This window comes from Mugil cephalus, chromosome 6 (assembly GCF_022458985.1).
Source record: "Mugil cephalus isolate CIBA_MC_2020 chromosome 6, CIBA_Mcephalus_1.1, whole genome shotgun sequence".
Taxonomy (NCBI): Eukaryota; Metazoa; Chordata; class Actinopteri; order Mugiliformes; family Mugilidae; genus Mugil; species Mugil cephalus.
Window position 1 is genome coordinate 3,088,578 of NC_061775.1, and position 13,894 is coordinate 3,102,471.

The window sequence follows — 13,894 nt, forward strand, 5'->3', positions numbered from 1 at the left end:
ATGAAGGAATTTAAAACTTCAGATTACTGACTGATTATTTTGTCCATACAGGACTTTGATGGTTTGGATTGGATAGAATTCAAACTGGTAGTACACTGAATGACATGCTTACTACGACCGAAACCCGCTCATTGTAACTTGGATGTAGCAAAGGGCAACTTCAAATATACACACAATGACACAGCAATGTCCCATGTCTAGAGAGTAATTGCACCGCTAGGGAGTCACTGGCCCTTTTTTTTTTTTTTTTTTAATTCTGGCCACACCTTAAAAAAAAAAGTGCTAAACCAGGTGGTGCTCCAAACAAATAAAAAGCATGTGGAGGGAGGGGGCAGCATTCCTAGCATAGTCGGAGCATTTCGGAAAAGACATAGGGCGGTGAAACAGCAGCAGGTAATGAACTTCAGAATGGACTGAACCGAAGAGAGCAAGCCAGACAACGTACACAACGGCACACTCTAGAATGAGTAACACAAAAAGCATCTGATGTTCCTTTTCATCTTCCCACGTTAGCGAGTGGAGCGCAGTGCAGCGTCTTGGTGTGGTGAGCCTCGGCCTGACAGGGAGGCAGCCAGGCCTCAGTTGCCCTGCTTGACTTGCAGCCACACGGCAGCAGCTGCAGGGCCAGGCCCCACCAGCACTCCGACCCACAAACCAAAGCTACACATGAGACTGGAGGAGCTATGCCTGCCTGATGGCCCTGCCAAAACTGCTGCTTCAATCCCATATTTTTTCCCCTGCCTCTTTGGTTAAAGAATGGATGTGATGCTACATTTACAATCTTAACCAGCTTCCTGCAGGACTATAGTTGGGGCTATTTTTCCCACTCAGTGTTAAGAATGAATCAAAAATATTACAAATACATATTTTAAAGTCCTGCTATAAAAGTTTGGGGGTTTAGAGGAGTTACAGTGTGACTCAAAAGTATTTGCATGACACATTTTGCACATTTCTGCATAAAAATGTCCACAAAATAGAAAAAGAGAACTCATCAAACAAATGAAACAGAAATACTATACTTTATTTGTTAAATAAGGAAAATGAGCCAGTATTACATATCTGTGAGGAGTTAAGGCACCTCTACAAGGATTACAAGTTCATTTAAAGGCCAAATTAGATCATCCATCTGTGTTTCCATCAATGTCATCAAAAAAATCTGAGTTCAACCAACAAATACTACTCAACAAAGAAGAAAGAAGCATAATAGCCTGAGAGATCACAAAGGACCATTTTTATGCAGAAATGTCAAAAATTCTGAGGGATGCAAATACTTTTGAGAAGCACTGTGCACGTGTTGAATGGATGAGTGGATTCATCCCAACCAGGGCAAATCCTATCGATTTGCCTGGACTCTGCACGACTACCACTCCTAACTATAGCTGGATCTAGCACTTGATGTAAGCAGAGAAAAACATCCATAGAGGAAGTAAATTATTGGATTCCAGCTGCATCGAAACAAAACTCCAGATGCTCGTGCGCCAATGTATTAATGTGTCTGTGAGCGCCTGGGATTGTAAAGCTGAGGGAGGAGAGGAGTTAACAAGGAGGGGAGATGAAAGAGCTGGGAAGAAAGTAGCAAAGTGGAAGAGGAGCGGAGGCATCTGACGTTTGGAGAGTTGACGAACTAAGACAGAAAAGCAGGACTGGAGGCTGGAGAGCAGAGGGGCCAGGTCAGTTTAATGGCCCGTTTGTCTGCACTGTTAGACCACCGGCTCTCACTGGCTGCCGCAGGAAAACCTCACACACGCACACAAACATATAGACACACATCCTGCCTCTCCGTTTCCGTCTTCCCATATCTCTCCCTCCCTCTACCTTTTCCATTGCTCCGGTTTGCACTCACAGCTTCGGAGCCTACCTCCATTTACCAAAGGTTGTTATGACTCTCCAGAAATCTGTTTTTGCTACCCGTCACCTTCAAACACTAGTTTTACACAGATATCATTACACACAAAGCCGCAGTGCACTATGATCAATAAACACTCAGAAATGGGATTTTGATTATGGACAACTACTTCTACCCATAATGTTTGTTTTTCCACAAAAAGAACTTTACAGGTTCTCTGAGAGTTTCGATCACTGCCCCCTCTGTTGGTTTTTCCGTACAGGATATCCATGAGCATGTTAGGTATTGCCTGACTGTAATGCTGACGTCGTGTTGGCGTTCAAAGGGCCCCCCGGCCAACAAATCACTCGCTGTTGCCTAGCCTCTGACAGACAGGTCCCTGGAGTGGAGGCGGTGTGGCCATGGCGGTATTGTAAAATGACTTCCATTCATTGCGCTGTCATTTAACAGCCAGGTATAATTTAATCTGGGCCCGCTTTAACTATAACAGAATTAGGATCACTTGATCCTGCCTCATAAACTACGCTGTGTCGCTGTACGCAATGTCTTGACATCAGTCTCTCTTCCCCCCAGATGGAAGCTAGAGTATCAGTCTTGCCACACCAGGACACTCCTTGCAGTGAACTCACTCAGCTATGCAGTAAAGCTGGTCTGGAGTCACCCTGTTGGAAACTGATCATGCCCCAGCAAAGATCTTCAGGAATGAGTTGTTTGGGTGGGTTTTGTGCAGTGATGTCAGAGAAGTAACAGCACCACTGAGCTGGTTTTATTTAACTAAACGGCTCTGATTGCTTGTAGGACCCAATTTTGCAGAGAGAAACATGTAATGAAATCTTGATGGTGTCATACGAGATTCCTATTCTGATAAGAATTAAATCTAGTGAATCCCTCCATCTAAATCAGTTTTTAAGGATGCAGAATCACATTTTCATTTTGGATCCACAATGAGCACTGTTAGCAGTTTTGATCAACCAGTCAGGTGTTGACTGATGTAGTACGACTCTGAGTGGGTTCAGCTAATTGGCTGAAAATGTCTTGAGAAAATGTACAGTGATGTGTGCACGGCTTGGTATTAGCGGCTTGGTTATTACATGTAAGACTGCCAAGGATTAAATGGAGGTCTTTTGGTCTTCAGTCCCAAAATCCCAAAACATACCCATTTATTTTAAGAAGCTGTAATAAAATAATACAAGGCTGCATTTTCTAATTAAAAGATTACATTTACTGCTTGGCCAGTGGGTTTCTGTGTGGTTTGGGCTGATTTTTGACTATAGGCAGTGAAGTAGTGCAGAGGTGGACTGAAGAGTGCAGTAGGCACAAGAAAGAAGAGAGAGGGGAGAGGTTTTTATGCTTCTCTTGTAGGTAATGTAGGTGATTTCCATTTACTTGTCCAGCTGTTGTGAGGGTGCAGCAAAGAATGTGTGTGATACACACTCCCCTACCAGTTCATTAGAACTGCAGCTTCCCAGACATTACTTTTGTTTGTCCAGTCTTAGATTAAGTCATGTTTATCATTCTTAATCACTGATTGGACAAAAGTTTGTAAGAAAAAAGTAAGTAAGACATATAATTCATTATTTCTTTACTCTTTTTTGTAAGCCCTCAATCGCTCCTCCTCGTGTGGTAATTCAACTGGTTGATCATTTCAGAGGATGTAGTTTGTGGTGCTGTTAAACTATATTGAATTAAATGTGTGTAAGTACAATGTGTCAGTAAGCACTGCTAACTTATGTTATTGTGGTTTGGACTGGACTCTGACTCTCACAAGTCACCACTTGTTAATGTGTTACTCCGATTTCCTACAAGACACATGGCTGATTGGAAAGAGGCCCTGACTTGATTACAAGAGTTAATACCGACACAATTAGGACAGAGTATGGGTTGCTTACAGTAGACAGGTACTATGTCAGGGTGGACACAAGGAAAATCAGCTTGAGTCGTTCAGAGACTTAAACCTGTTGCTATAGACCTCATGAAAGACTGAAGTTATTGTACTTTGTCATCACAATGTATAAATGAGTTCAAATCAGGAGGGCTAGAAGTGTCTTCTAGAGGTGTGGGGAGCACTGCAGGGTGCTGCCAGCACAGCTAGTGCTGTCACCATAGTAACCTATCTCAGGCTAGTCCATCAGGACAAAAACAGAGCACCCCCCCAACCCCACCCCACCCAACACACAGTCGTTGAACGCATTACACAAACAAGCATGAGTGCTCATAAAAGCACACGGAACCACATACGGACACACAGACTCATCGCTGCTAACACAACATAATCAGAGAGGGCCATGTGACCACGTGCTGTTGTTCGCCGCGTGCAGGTGTACATGTTAAGCATCGCTTAGGCCCAGCTGGAGCAGGCGGGCTTAATAAGAGAGGAGAAAACAAAAACCAAGTGGAGAGAGGGAGAGGTGTCAAATAGATGGCGTTCACACCTTTAAGAGGTTTGAAAGAGGAGGCTTTCCCACACCATAGAGCGGCATTAGCAGGTGTGTGTGTGTGTGTGTGTGCGCGACAGGTTCACAGGCTGTGCGCATCCGCAGTGTGAAAGAAAAACAAATCAAGAGAATGACGGTGAACCCTCTTACCCCGAACGTAAGAGCAAACCAAGGGAGGTAGGGAGAGAGAGGGGGAGATGGATGTGAGAGGAGGTGGGGCTGCAGCGTACGGGAGGGAGAGAGGACAATGAGGACTGGAGGGAGTAGAAGGTGTTGTGATTTAAGTTTGACCAGAAAAATGTCTAAAATTTAACAGGGCTGCAAGCTCATGCTTGACAATACACAGACCGGATGAAACTGCGTGAGTGGAAGCACAAATGTCATCAGCTGCCTGAATCTGCAAAAGCATGACGTGCAAACTATTCTGACCTTTATCCGCAAAAGTCCACGATTGACTTCATGTCAAACAGTCCATTATTTTGAAGTTCTGATCTATCCATTCCTCTAAACAATGAAATTCTGATCCTGTGTATGAGTTCGGACACGCGCATTTGTGTGTCAAGTGCAGTTGCAATTAACTGCAGACTAACAGACTTACTGCTGTGTCAGATGGCTACCTCTCAGTCACATGACAGCCCTCAAAATAAATTTAACCGATCATCAGGTTAAGCATGTATGTCAAGCCTAAGAAACTCATGCACCTGGTCCCTGCATACTCAAAGAGGGCATGCCGTCTACAAAATGTGGATGTCCCCAGAAACTTTACCCGTAGTTTGAGGGAGCAAAATTTATTTTATATTCATTTTTTCTTCCTGAGATGCAAAATAAATAAATAAAAGGCAATAGTGTTGAGTTCTTCAAAATAACAGCATGCATTGTAAGGCTCAAAAGGTAGAACAAACGCAATTTTAAAAGATGTTTGGCGCCATGTCGTGCAGATGATAAACCATGTAGTTATACAATGAAATATAAACCACTAGGCTTTTATGGCCTGGCCACACCGTAGAGTTGTTCAACCTTCTGTTACCTCCTATTAGCAGCCGTGTGACATTAAAAACAGGAAGCTGTTTGCTCACATTTCCTTTTAAGACACAAACTTGAACGCATATTCATATCAGTGAGGTCAAAGAGAAGGGTAGTCAGAAGGGCAACCCTCAAACGGAGTATCAGTGTCCAACAGCGATGGATGCTTTTTACTGCTTAAAGAGTTACAGGATGTAACTGAACCCAGATACAGATTACTACAGGACACAGACAGCCCAGCCTTCTTCTGTAAACCCCACTCCAACATAGACAAAACTGTAGACTCTGTTTAAAAAGTAAAATGTTTTGTCTACAGAGTTGCTTACTAATAAAATGTACTCTGCAGCAGGAATGCCAGAACAACAGGAAAACACACATCCCTGGTGCTGGGCTTTATATAAGAGATTTCCCCTGTATTTGTTGTATGTAAAGCAAACGTGGACGACAACAGACCATCCGAAGAGCATCATTCTGGATGTATAGATCCATAGCCTGGGTCACACAATAACACATGTCTGTATCCTTGATCAAACCCAGACAGGCATTTTCAACATCACCAGTTGTGTACAGTGATGCCTTTTTGCTGGCAAAACAAACATTGACACGTTCTCAGTCTGTTTCTGGTTCTGCCAGCAAAATATCCCCAAAGGATGCCTTCACTGATCCTTGTATTAAAAGGCCTGGCTCAACTTGGACTTAACAGTGTGAAGTCACCAACGGTTAAAATAGGGCAGATCCAAACAGCAACAAGGACTATCAAATCAGATTGTTGTAGCATGGCGTAATGGCGCGCTCTCTGTGTTTCACGCGTGCGTGTGTGTGTTGTATGTGATCCCCGCACCCCATCCTTCCCCTCCCAACGAGACCACATTTCTGTGCAGTGAGCGGAGGTTTACATAAACAGTCGCAGTCCTCCTCTATCTAGGAATGGGAGTCAGAGAGGAGGGCATCCACTAAGCTCTGAATTTAAAAACAGCAGCCCTGCCTATCCCAAGCTTACGCACATATTTCAGCCTTAAATGATTCTGTGCTGGATAGCAATAACTCATCTGATCACAGTGATCTCACAGAGTGGCATCTCAGAGCAACTCTAGTGACAAACCTTTAGATGTCCACAGTTTAGAACAGTTCATCTTCTAGACGCCTTTAAGGAAAACTGGAGTTATGGTAGGGTCTATGCAGCAGCAGCAGCAGCAGCAGCAGCTAGACTGCTCATGAAGAACATGAAAAAGGCTTGACTTGTTATAGTGGGGAAACATACTGGCACTGTTAAAGTTTGGCTGTAATCAAGATGTTCCAGCTGTTTGGACCACATTTTTCTGACATTTTCCTGAAATCACTTCTTACCAGAACCTAATGAAAACGACTGGCTGCCCTCACACGGTCCAAAACACAGCGTGAGGAACTGATGTGTCCAAAGTCAAGGTGGATGTAACGTTAAAGTTTTGAGCTTTGAGCTTCAAGCATCAAACGGATTCTCCAACTTGTAAAGCCAATTACTTTCATGCTTTTCTTCTCTAGTAAGATTGTTGCATCTTTCAAGAGGCTTCGAACTCTGTAAGGAACGTTGACACTGATAGCCCTACACAGGACAGTCTCATGGGAATTTGAGCAACAGTCACAAAAATCAATTCAAGTGATGACAATGACAATGTGAATGATGGGGAAATTAATTTAGTTTCATTGGCAGTGACTTTGAAAGTGTATTGTGAGGTAAAGCATGACCTGTTACTGAACTTTACCAAGCAACAACTAAATGGGAGAGAATAAAAAAAATGAAAATAGCAAATGAAAACACAACTTTAAAAAAAAAAAAAGAGTGCAAGCTCCATTAGGTTCCTATCCAGAACCTGTTGAAAGCACAGATTAATAATTATCATCTTTCCTTTTCAAATGCAGAATTTTTATAAATCCATTCAAACTATTCTTAATATTGTAAATAAGGTGTGTTCACATTGTACTGAAGTGTTTCTTGAAAGCAGACAAAGCACACAAGCAAACAAATGAATTGTCAAAAAGGTAGGTCATGTTTTTCATCCCCTACTTGTAGTTCTGTTATAAAAGACTGCCAAGAATACACACACGTGCGCAAACAAGGTGAAGGAAAAAAATGCATTGGCAAGTTAGGATAAGCTGAAAGGGATACTTGGAAAGATAAGAACAAAGGAGGAAGCACTTAGGAAAGGCACCCCAACAGTTAATTTCCTTTAGCAGTACATATTGCCTTCCTGGCCAACACTGAGAACGCAATCCGCAGCTGGTGGAGCCTCAGTTCACGACCCCCATTGTCTTCTGCCTCTGTGAACATGTAACTAACCAAATATACAATGGCAATTTGCAGTCAGCGGTAGGGCTGCACCGTGAAGGCTGTTAATCTGTGAGCAGCCACTTAAACATACAGTACGAACTGTTCTAATAGCAAAGCCAGAGAACAGTATTTAAACCAGCAAATAATGAAGCAAACACGGGGATACAATGCTACATATTACCCTGGGCCCGCTCTGATGCACGTGTTAATACAGTACAATTCAAAGGTACTACAAACCACAGCCTCCGAAATGAAAACCGAGTGGAACCAACAGCTTTCTCGGTTATTTTTAGTTTAGTTTTCTATTCTATTTGAAACAAGTGCTGAAAACCAACCAGAACCTTCAGAACAGAAGGATAGGTTTATTTGCAATGTTACACGTCTGATGAGTAAAATATAGCACTCGAAGAGTCCAGAAATAAAGCCTCCATTTCAGTCTTTGTTTTCAGGTATCAGGACACTTCTGAATGCCATTTATCTATTTGATGAATTGGTTGCGTGGTGGGTCAAGGGGCCGCTCAGGGGCCAGCGCTAACAGGCAGCCCACTCCTCTTGAGCCCGCCACTCTAGTACACACTGTTCTCATGCATGGCCACCTCCTTGGGACACACGCACATACACTGATCCGGCACAACATTAAAACCACTGACAGGAGAAGCAAATAACATTGATCATCTTGTGTCATCAATGTTCTTCTGTGAAACTTTTGGACCTGGAATTTATGTGATATTACTTAGACATGATTTATGAACAACTAAAAAAAAAAAACGTGAAGAACAGCATAAGATGATGACCTGGCCTCCAAATTCACTAGATCCCACACGTGATCAAGTATCTGTGGGATGATCCACAGAGACTTCATCTTCTCATCCCACAGGACCCAAAGGCCCCCACTAACAGCATTTTGTTCCCAGACACCACAGGACCCTCAGAAGACCCATGTTCATTCTCCGATCAGTCACAACTGTTGTGGAGGGATAAAGGAGACCTGCACAACACCAGGTCATAATGTTATGCCTGGTCGGTGTATATATAGAATATAAACATATTGTTCGGAAGTGGGCAGTGCAGGAGCTGAGAGCTGAGCTCCTGAAGACAGCACAGGGTGGCTGGGGTGCACACTGACAGATACAGGCACCTACACGGTGGGCCACTTCAAAGACATTCCACAACATGCACAGCATTGTCGGAAAACGCCAATGTGTACTTCAAGCGAAGCGCATCTGAGTATCTAAATGGACTACAGACAAACTCACACACACACAAATTCAGAGGAACTATATGCGTCCCAATTTTAAACCTCCACACGTTTGCCCATCAACAGAAGCGCTGGACATTTGATTCAGAATGGAGAGAGAGTCGTGAGGCGACCTATGCGGCGGCAGAGCTGACTAAGAAAGCACACATACTGTGAAAAGCATACATAACAACACATGCACATTACAGTGCTGTGCTTACAAGCCTGAGAGGAGCAAGAAGGGGGCAAGTTTCCCAATTGCACAACTTGTTTTTCACAAGTCAGACCAGGAGACAGCTCAGCGGTGACTTCACAAAACTGATAACTATGACAAACAGCTCAATCAGATCCATGGTATTCTCTGGAGAGCAGTCGGTAGATCACAGCTAGTGTATGGTTTATCAATCAATACTGCTTTTCCCATGACTGAGATGGAGATGTCAGGCAGCGTTTGTATTCAGAATGAAATATTCTAAGTATTTTGGTTGTTACTCCCACCCCCCACCCTCAGGGTGTAAACATCTCAAAAGTTCCAAATATGGTCACTTCCCAGAGCACGCAGGAACCAGAAACAGCCAGTGACATGTACCCTGAGACAGAAAGAAAAAAAAGGGAAGGAAGGAGGGTCTCATAAGACCCCCTTTCAGGGGCCTCTGGTCTGTCTGCACAGATACGTGACCTGTGTAAAGTAGCCAGATCATTTCCTTTGAACCTGGCCCCTGGGAGCCATTTTTAAGCCCAAGTCTTAAGATTGCCACATTAACTAAATTAAAGACAAGAAACAATAAACACTGCTTCGTGAACAGTTCCTTTACTGCTTAGTGTCCACCTTTTAAACTGGTCCGCCTACTTTCTCTGCACCATGCTCACGTACTGAAACACCTAGCAGACTTGTGCAACACATCATCTAAAACGCAAATCTCACGGTGATGAATGTAGGCCAGAGGTTACAGCACTGACGAAGCAGGGAAAAAATGCTCATTAATTAACTTAAGAACAGTACCGCACACATTTAACATTCATTCATATAAAGCAAAACAACCCTGCACTAGTGATATAACATACACTCACATACCAGTGAAAACGAAATTGTGTCCTGATACATGACAACAAAGATAGAAGCGGACGCTTTATATCAAGACTCCTCGAGCGCTATCATTTTAGTTCTTTGATGGTTTAAGTACACAAAATCAGACCTAAACAAAACAAACAACATATCTGTCTGTATTGTGATGAGCTAGATACACTAACTTGCAAGTCCATTAGGTACACTAGTGAGGCAAATTCATTCACAGCCCCTTAGCTTCATGAAGGTTTTGGTATTCAGCATTTGTTCAATTTGTTCAAAATAACTGAAAGAGCTGCTGACTGAGCCATTTTCATTGTGGTAGTACTACTGAATTGTTGATTGTAGGCCAAAATACAGAAACACTTTTGTGTTCATTTCAATCGAGTTTAATAGCACCACAAACTACATCCTCCATAATGATCATACAGTTGATTTAGAAAGGTATTTGTATATACTACGTATTGTTATAGTTTTTAAAAATGCCATGTACTAGCACGTCACGCTGCTCACTTGGCCTTAAATTTCCCCTCCAGGGACAAATAAAGTATTCTGAATCTGTATCACAATCATGAATGGGGAGTTAAGTGCACAGTACAGTGTATTGGTTTTCACTAGTGTAACCAATGAAGCACATGGTCCAATTTGTTATCAGCTTTAATTAACAAGGTTCTCTTCTCATTCTGCTTCTCCTACCTCAGTGCCATTCAGCATTTTAACAGTATTAAATGTAAAGTAGCATGATAAAATGTAATTACTTCCTACAGTGTCCTATAAAGACGAATGCTGTAGTAATAATTATTTTATTCTGCCAATCAGCATATGGTTATTTTTGGTTTCAGGGAATAAACGAAAATTTGCAAAACAAAATTTCCTGCTGCTGAAGACTCCACTGATGTTATTATTATTACTATTATTATTATCAGGAGGAGGAGGATCCGTATCTGGTTCATCTGTTACATTGTTATAATAAAACCAACCCCACTACTCATTGATAAAATAGCTCCTTGCAACGCGCAAAGAAGACGTCCTCCGGTGAGGAAGACGCCCATACTGTTAGTGTTATCTGGAGCTAATGTCGGCTAATCCACTGCCTGGGAAGAGACGTTAGCGTCGGCGGCTAATTTGTTTACACTCTGGCTGCAGCAGCGTCAAGTGTGTCTGTGTGTGTGTGTGTGTGTGTGTGTGTGTATGTTGTTGTTGTTGTTGTAAGCGTGTGTCTGGGCGCCATGAGAGGCCTGGGCTCGGCTCACAGGGCCGATCCTGCTGCTCCCAGTTTAGACTCGCTGCGGCGGACCACCCTCGTCCAGCCACAGCGACTAATCCGGCCCTGGGGCTGGCTCATCCAGCACAGGCCGCTACCGACGCGTACTTTCAAGAGACGACGAGGGAGGGCGGGGATATTCCCCAATAACTCTACGGAGGAATATCAATTATTAGCGCGCGGCCACGCATACGCAATAAATTACGAGGCCGTTAATTAGACGTGAACGAAAGTCTGCGCATGCGTACAAACCGTGGCGTCCCGTCGATAACATTTCAAAAACAAGATCCTATTTTTTTTTGTCTGAAGCTTTACTGAATAATACTCAAACGTGTATTTTTTTTAAATACATATATGAAAAAAATTATATATTGTAATTTCCTTTATAGACATATTTATTATATTCATTTACACTTAAATAAGTACTTGAGCTAAATCCTTAAACGTGTATCTCCTCTTTAAAAGGAATGTGCAGAATATAAGGAGGATTTTTAAAGAAACTAAATATTTATTAAAAAAAAAAAAGAAAAGTAATACTTACTTTCTCCGTTTATTAGTCCACATTGGCAAACAATGCAGGTGCAGATGATAAAAAACACCATTTGTGCTCGCAGTTTTAACGTCAAACGCCTCATTTTGACGGGAGGTTGTGATCTCCTCTTGAAGCTTCCAGAGGGAAACGCTCCAATCTTGAGAGAGAAATGTTTATCTCCAAAAAATAAAATAAGAAACAAAAACACTTTTAAAAGGTCCAACAAAGCCTGCTGACGATATCAAGGTTGCCCCCCGTAAGCCGGGGGGGAGTTAGTAAATTTCTGATGATCTCTACTGCCAAGTTTGTGATGATGTATATGAAGAAAAATAAAAACGCAGGCCACTAAATAACGTGATCTTGGGTCCTGGCGACACATGTGCGAGTAAAAATCTTCATTTTCCATAAGTGAAGGCGACAGTCTGCGTTCATTTGCTTTGTTTTTGGTGCCTAACAATCAAGAGGGAAATAATTACTAATATCCGACAGGCAGAAAGATAGTTTGAAGGCTCATTTCTCTGTCATGAAGGAAGAGCCACTTCAAAAACACCAGCGTTTTCCTCTCCTGCAGGCATGAGCTGAAGTTCTGGATATATAAGCCAGCACTGAGCAGGAACGAGAGCTGGTATTCCTGTCTTCCCCTCTTTTTCAATCGCCCTGTTTGCTTTTATCTTCTTAGAAGCTCACTCCCTTTTTTAAGACATCCCAGGAAACTAGTGAGCAGGAAAACCGTGCAGCTTTCCCCGCTACGACCTTCCTCTGAACTCCTTCACCCCCGCTGACCACCACGCCGCAAACGACCGAGCTCCCATAAAAACGACAAAACGGGACGAAACGGGAAAGCTCGGGAGGCGAACGCCACTTCTTTCCCATTCAACGCGAAAAAAACGAGTAAAAATACCCCCTCAAAAGACACCGACGTTTGTATTTAACCTGCACGTTGCTGCGAAGTGAGGGAGGGGGGGTCTCCACCACGCCGCCCGTCTCAGGTTAGCAGAAGGGGGAAAAACAGCTAACATTAGCTAGCTAATCCAAAACAAACGAGGTTTTCACTGTTGAGAATGAAAAGAAAAAATACAAAGTAAATATCCCGGTTCCGGTAGTGGGGGGGAAAGGGATGAGGTAAACAAACTTAAAAAGACGGGTCAAGTGTAAAAAAACTTGGGTTTCCCGTTCCGTTTTAGCGATCGCTCTCCCTCAGGTTCCCCTCTTTCCGTCTCTCTCTCTGCGAGTCTTTCCACCAGTAAACAAGTCCTGCCAGTCACCTCAGCTGGGCCACACATGGTCTGCGGGAAAACACGGAGCACGACGCCGCTCCAACCACCGCCGTGTCCGGATCTGGACTGTCTGAACCCGGAGCTCTTCTTTGTCAGGGAGGAGGGCTGCACACACACACACACACACACACACACACACACACCCCTACATTTTTTCCAACACAACAGTGTGTGATGTGTAAATGAAAAAGAGTACGAACATAAAATAATGTGACGTTAAACGTGTTAAACCAAGTACTTCCATTTATTGTTGTTTTTAGGGAAATAGCCCGAGTTAGAATAAAAAATATATAATTTTCTAGTTACTTTTTTTTCAGTTAAATTGTAATTAATTTTGTTTGTTTTAAAAAATATGTATTTTCAATTGCATTTTGTAATTGCTTCCTTCTGGTGATCGCTACAGGCCAATAAAGGGGGGTGGGGATTCAGAAAAAGCTTCATTTTAAATAAACACTAAACAAGTCACTAAAGAGATTGTAATGTGTTAGTTGGATATGCGTAGTGGCGTGTATATGGTGGTGGAATTGTGTTGATGTTATGGGAGGGTACATGGCATATGTTACATGTGTTTGTTTTTGTTTTGTGAAAAGATGTGTTATATTCTCTGGCCTGTACAGACTGTGGAAACGATTTTCCTGTGAAGGACGAATAAAACATCTATCTGTTTTATTTATGCAATGTCAATAACAAACCAAATTGTCTCAAGATGCCTTACAGAGCCCAGAGAACTGAACCCCACCAGAGCAAACACTGAGTGTGGTGTTTTAGTGGTTAAGTAAGTGGACCTGTGTCGCTGGTTCAAATCCCTTCTATATCCATGACTGAGGCACCCTTGTGCAAGATGCCTAACCCCTAAAACTGCTCCCTGGTGCTTTGTGTGTCTGCTTCACGTCTGTGCTCACTACT

At 42.8% G+C, this 13,894-nt stretch overlaps 1 protein-coding gene across 1 annotated transcript in view; it reads right to left on the bottom strand.

Moving 5' to 3' along the window:
• The window catches only part of insrb (insulin receptor b), a 76,943-nt gene extending 63,891 nt beyond the window's left edge, over positions 1 to 13,052 (bottom strand). The window contains exon 1 of the mRNA XM_047587602.1: positions 11,721 to 13,052. Coding sequence (XP_047443558.1) covers positions 11,721 to 11,814 — 94 coding nt within the window. The 5' untranslated portion in view covers positions 11,815 to 13,052. The remainder of the gene's footprint in view (positions 1 to 11,720) is intronic.
• Between the last annotated feature and the right edge of the window lie 842 nt (positions 13,053 to 13,894).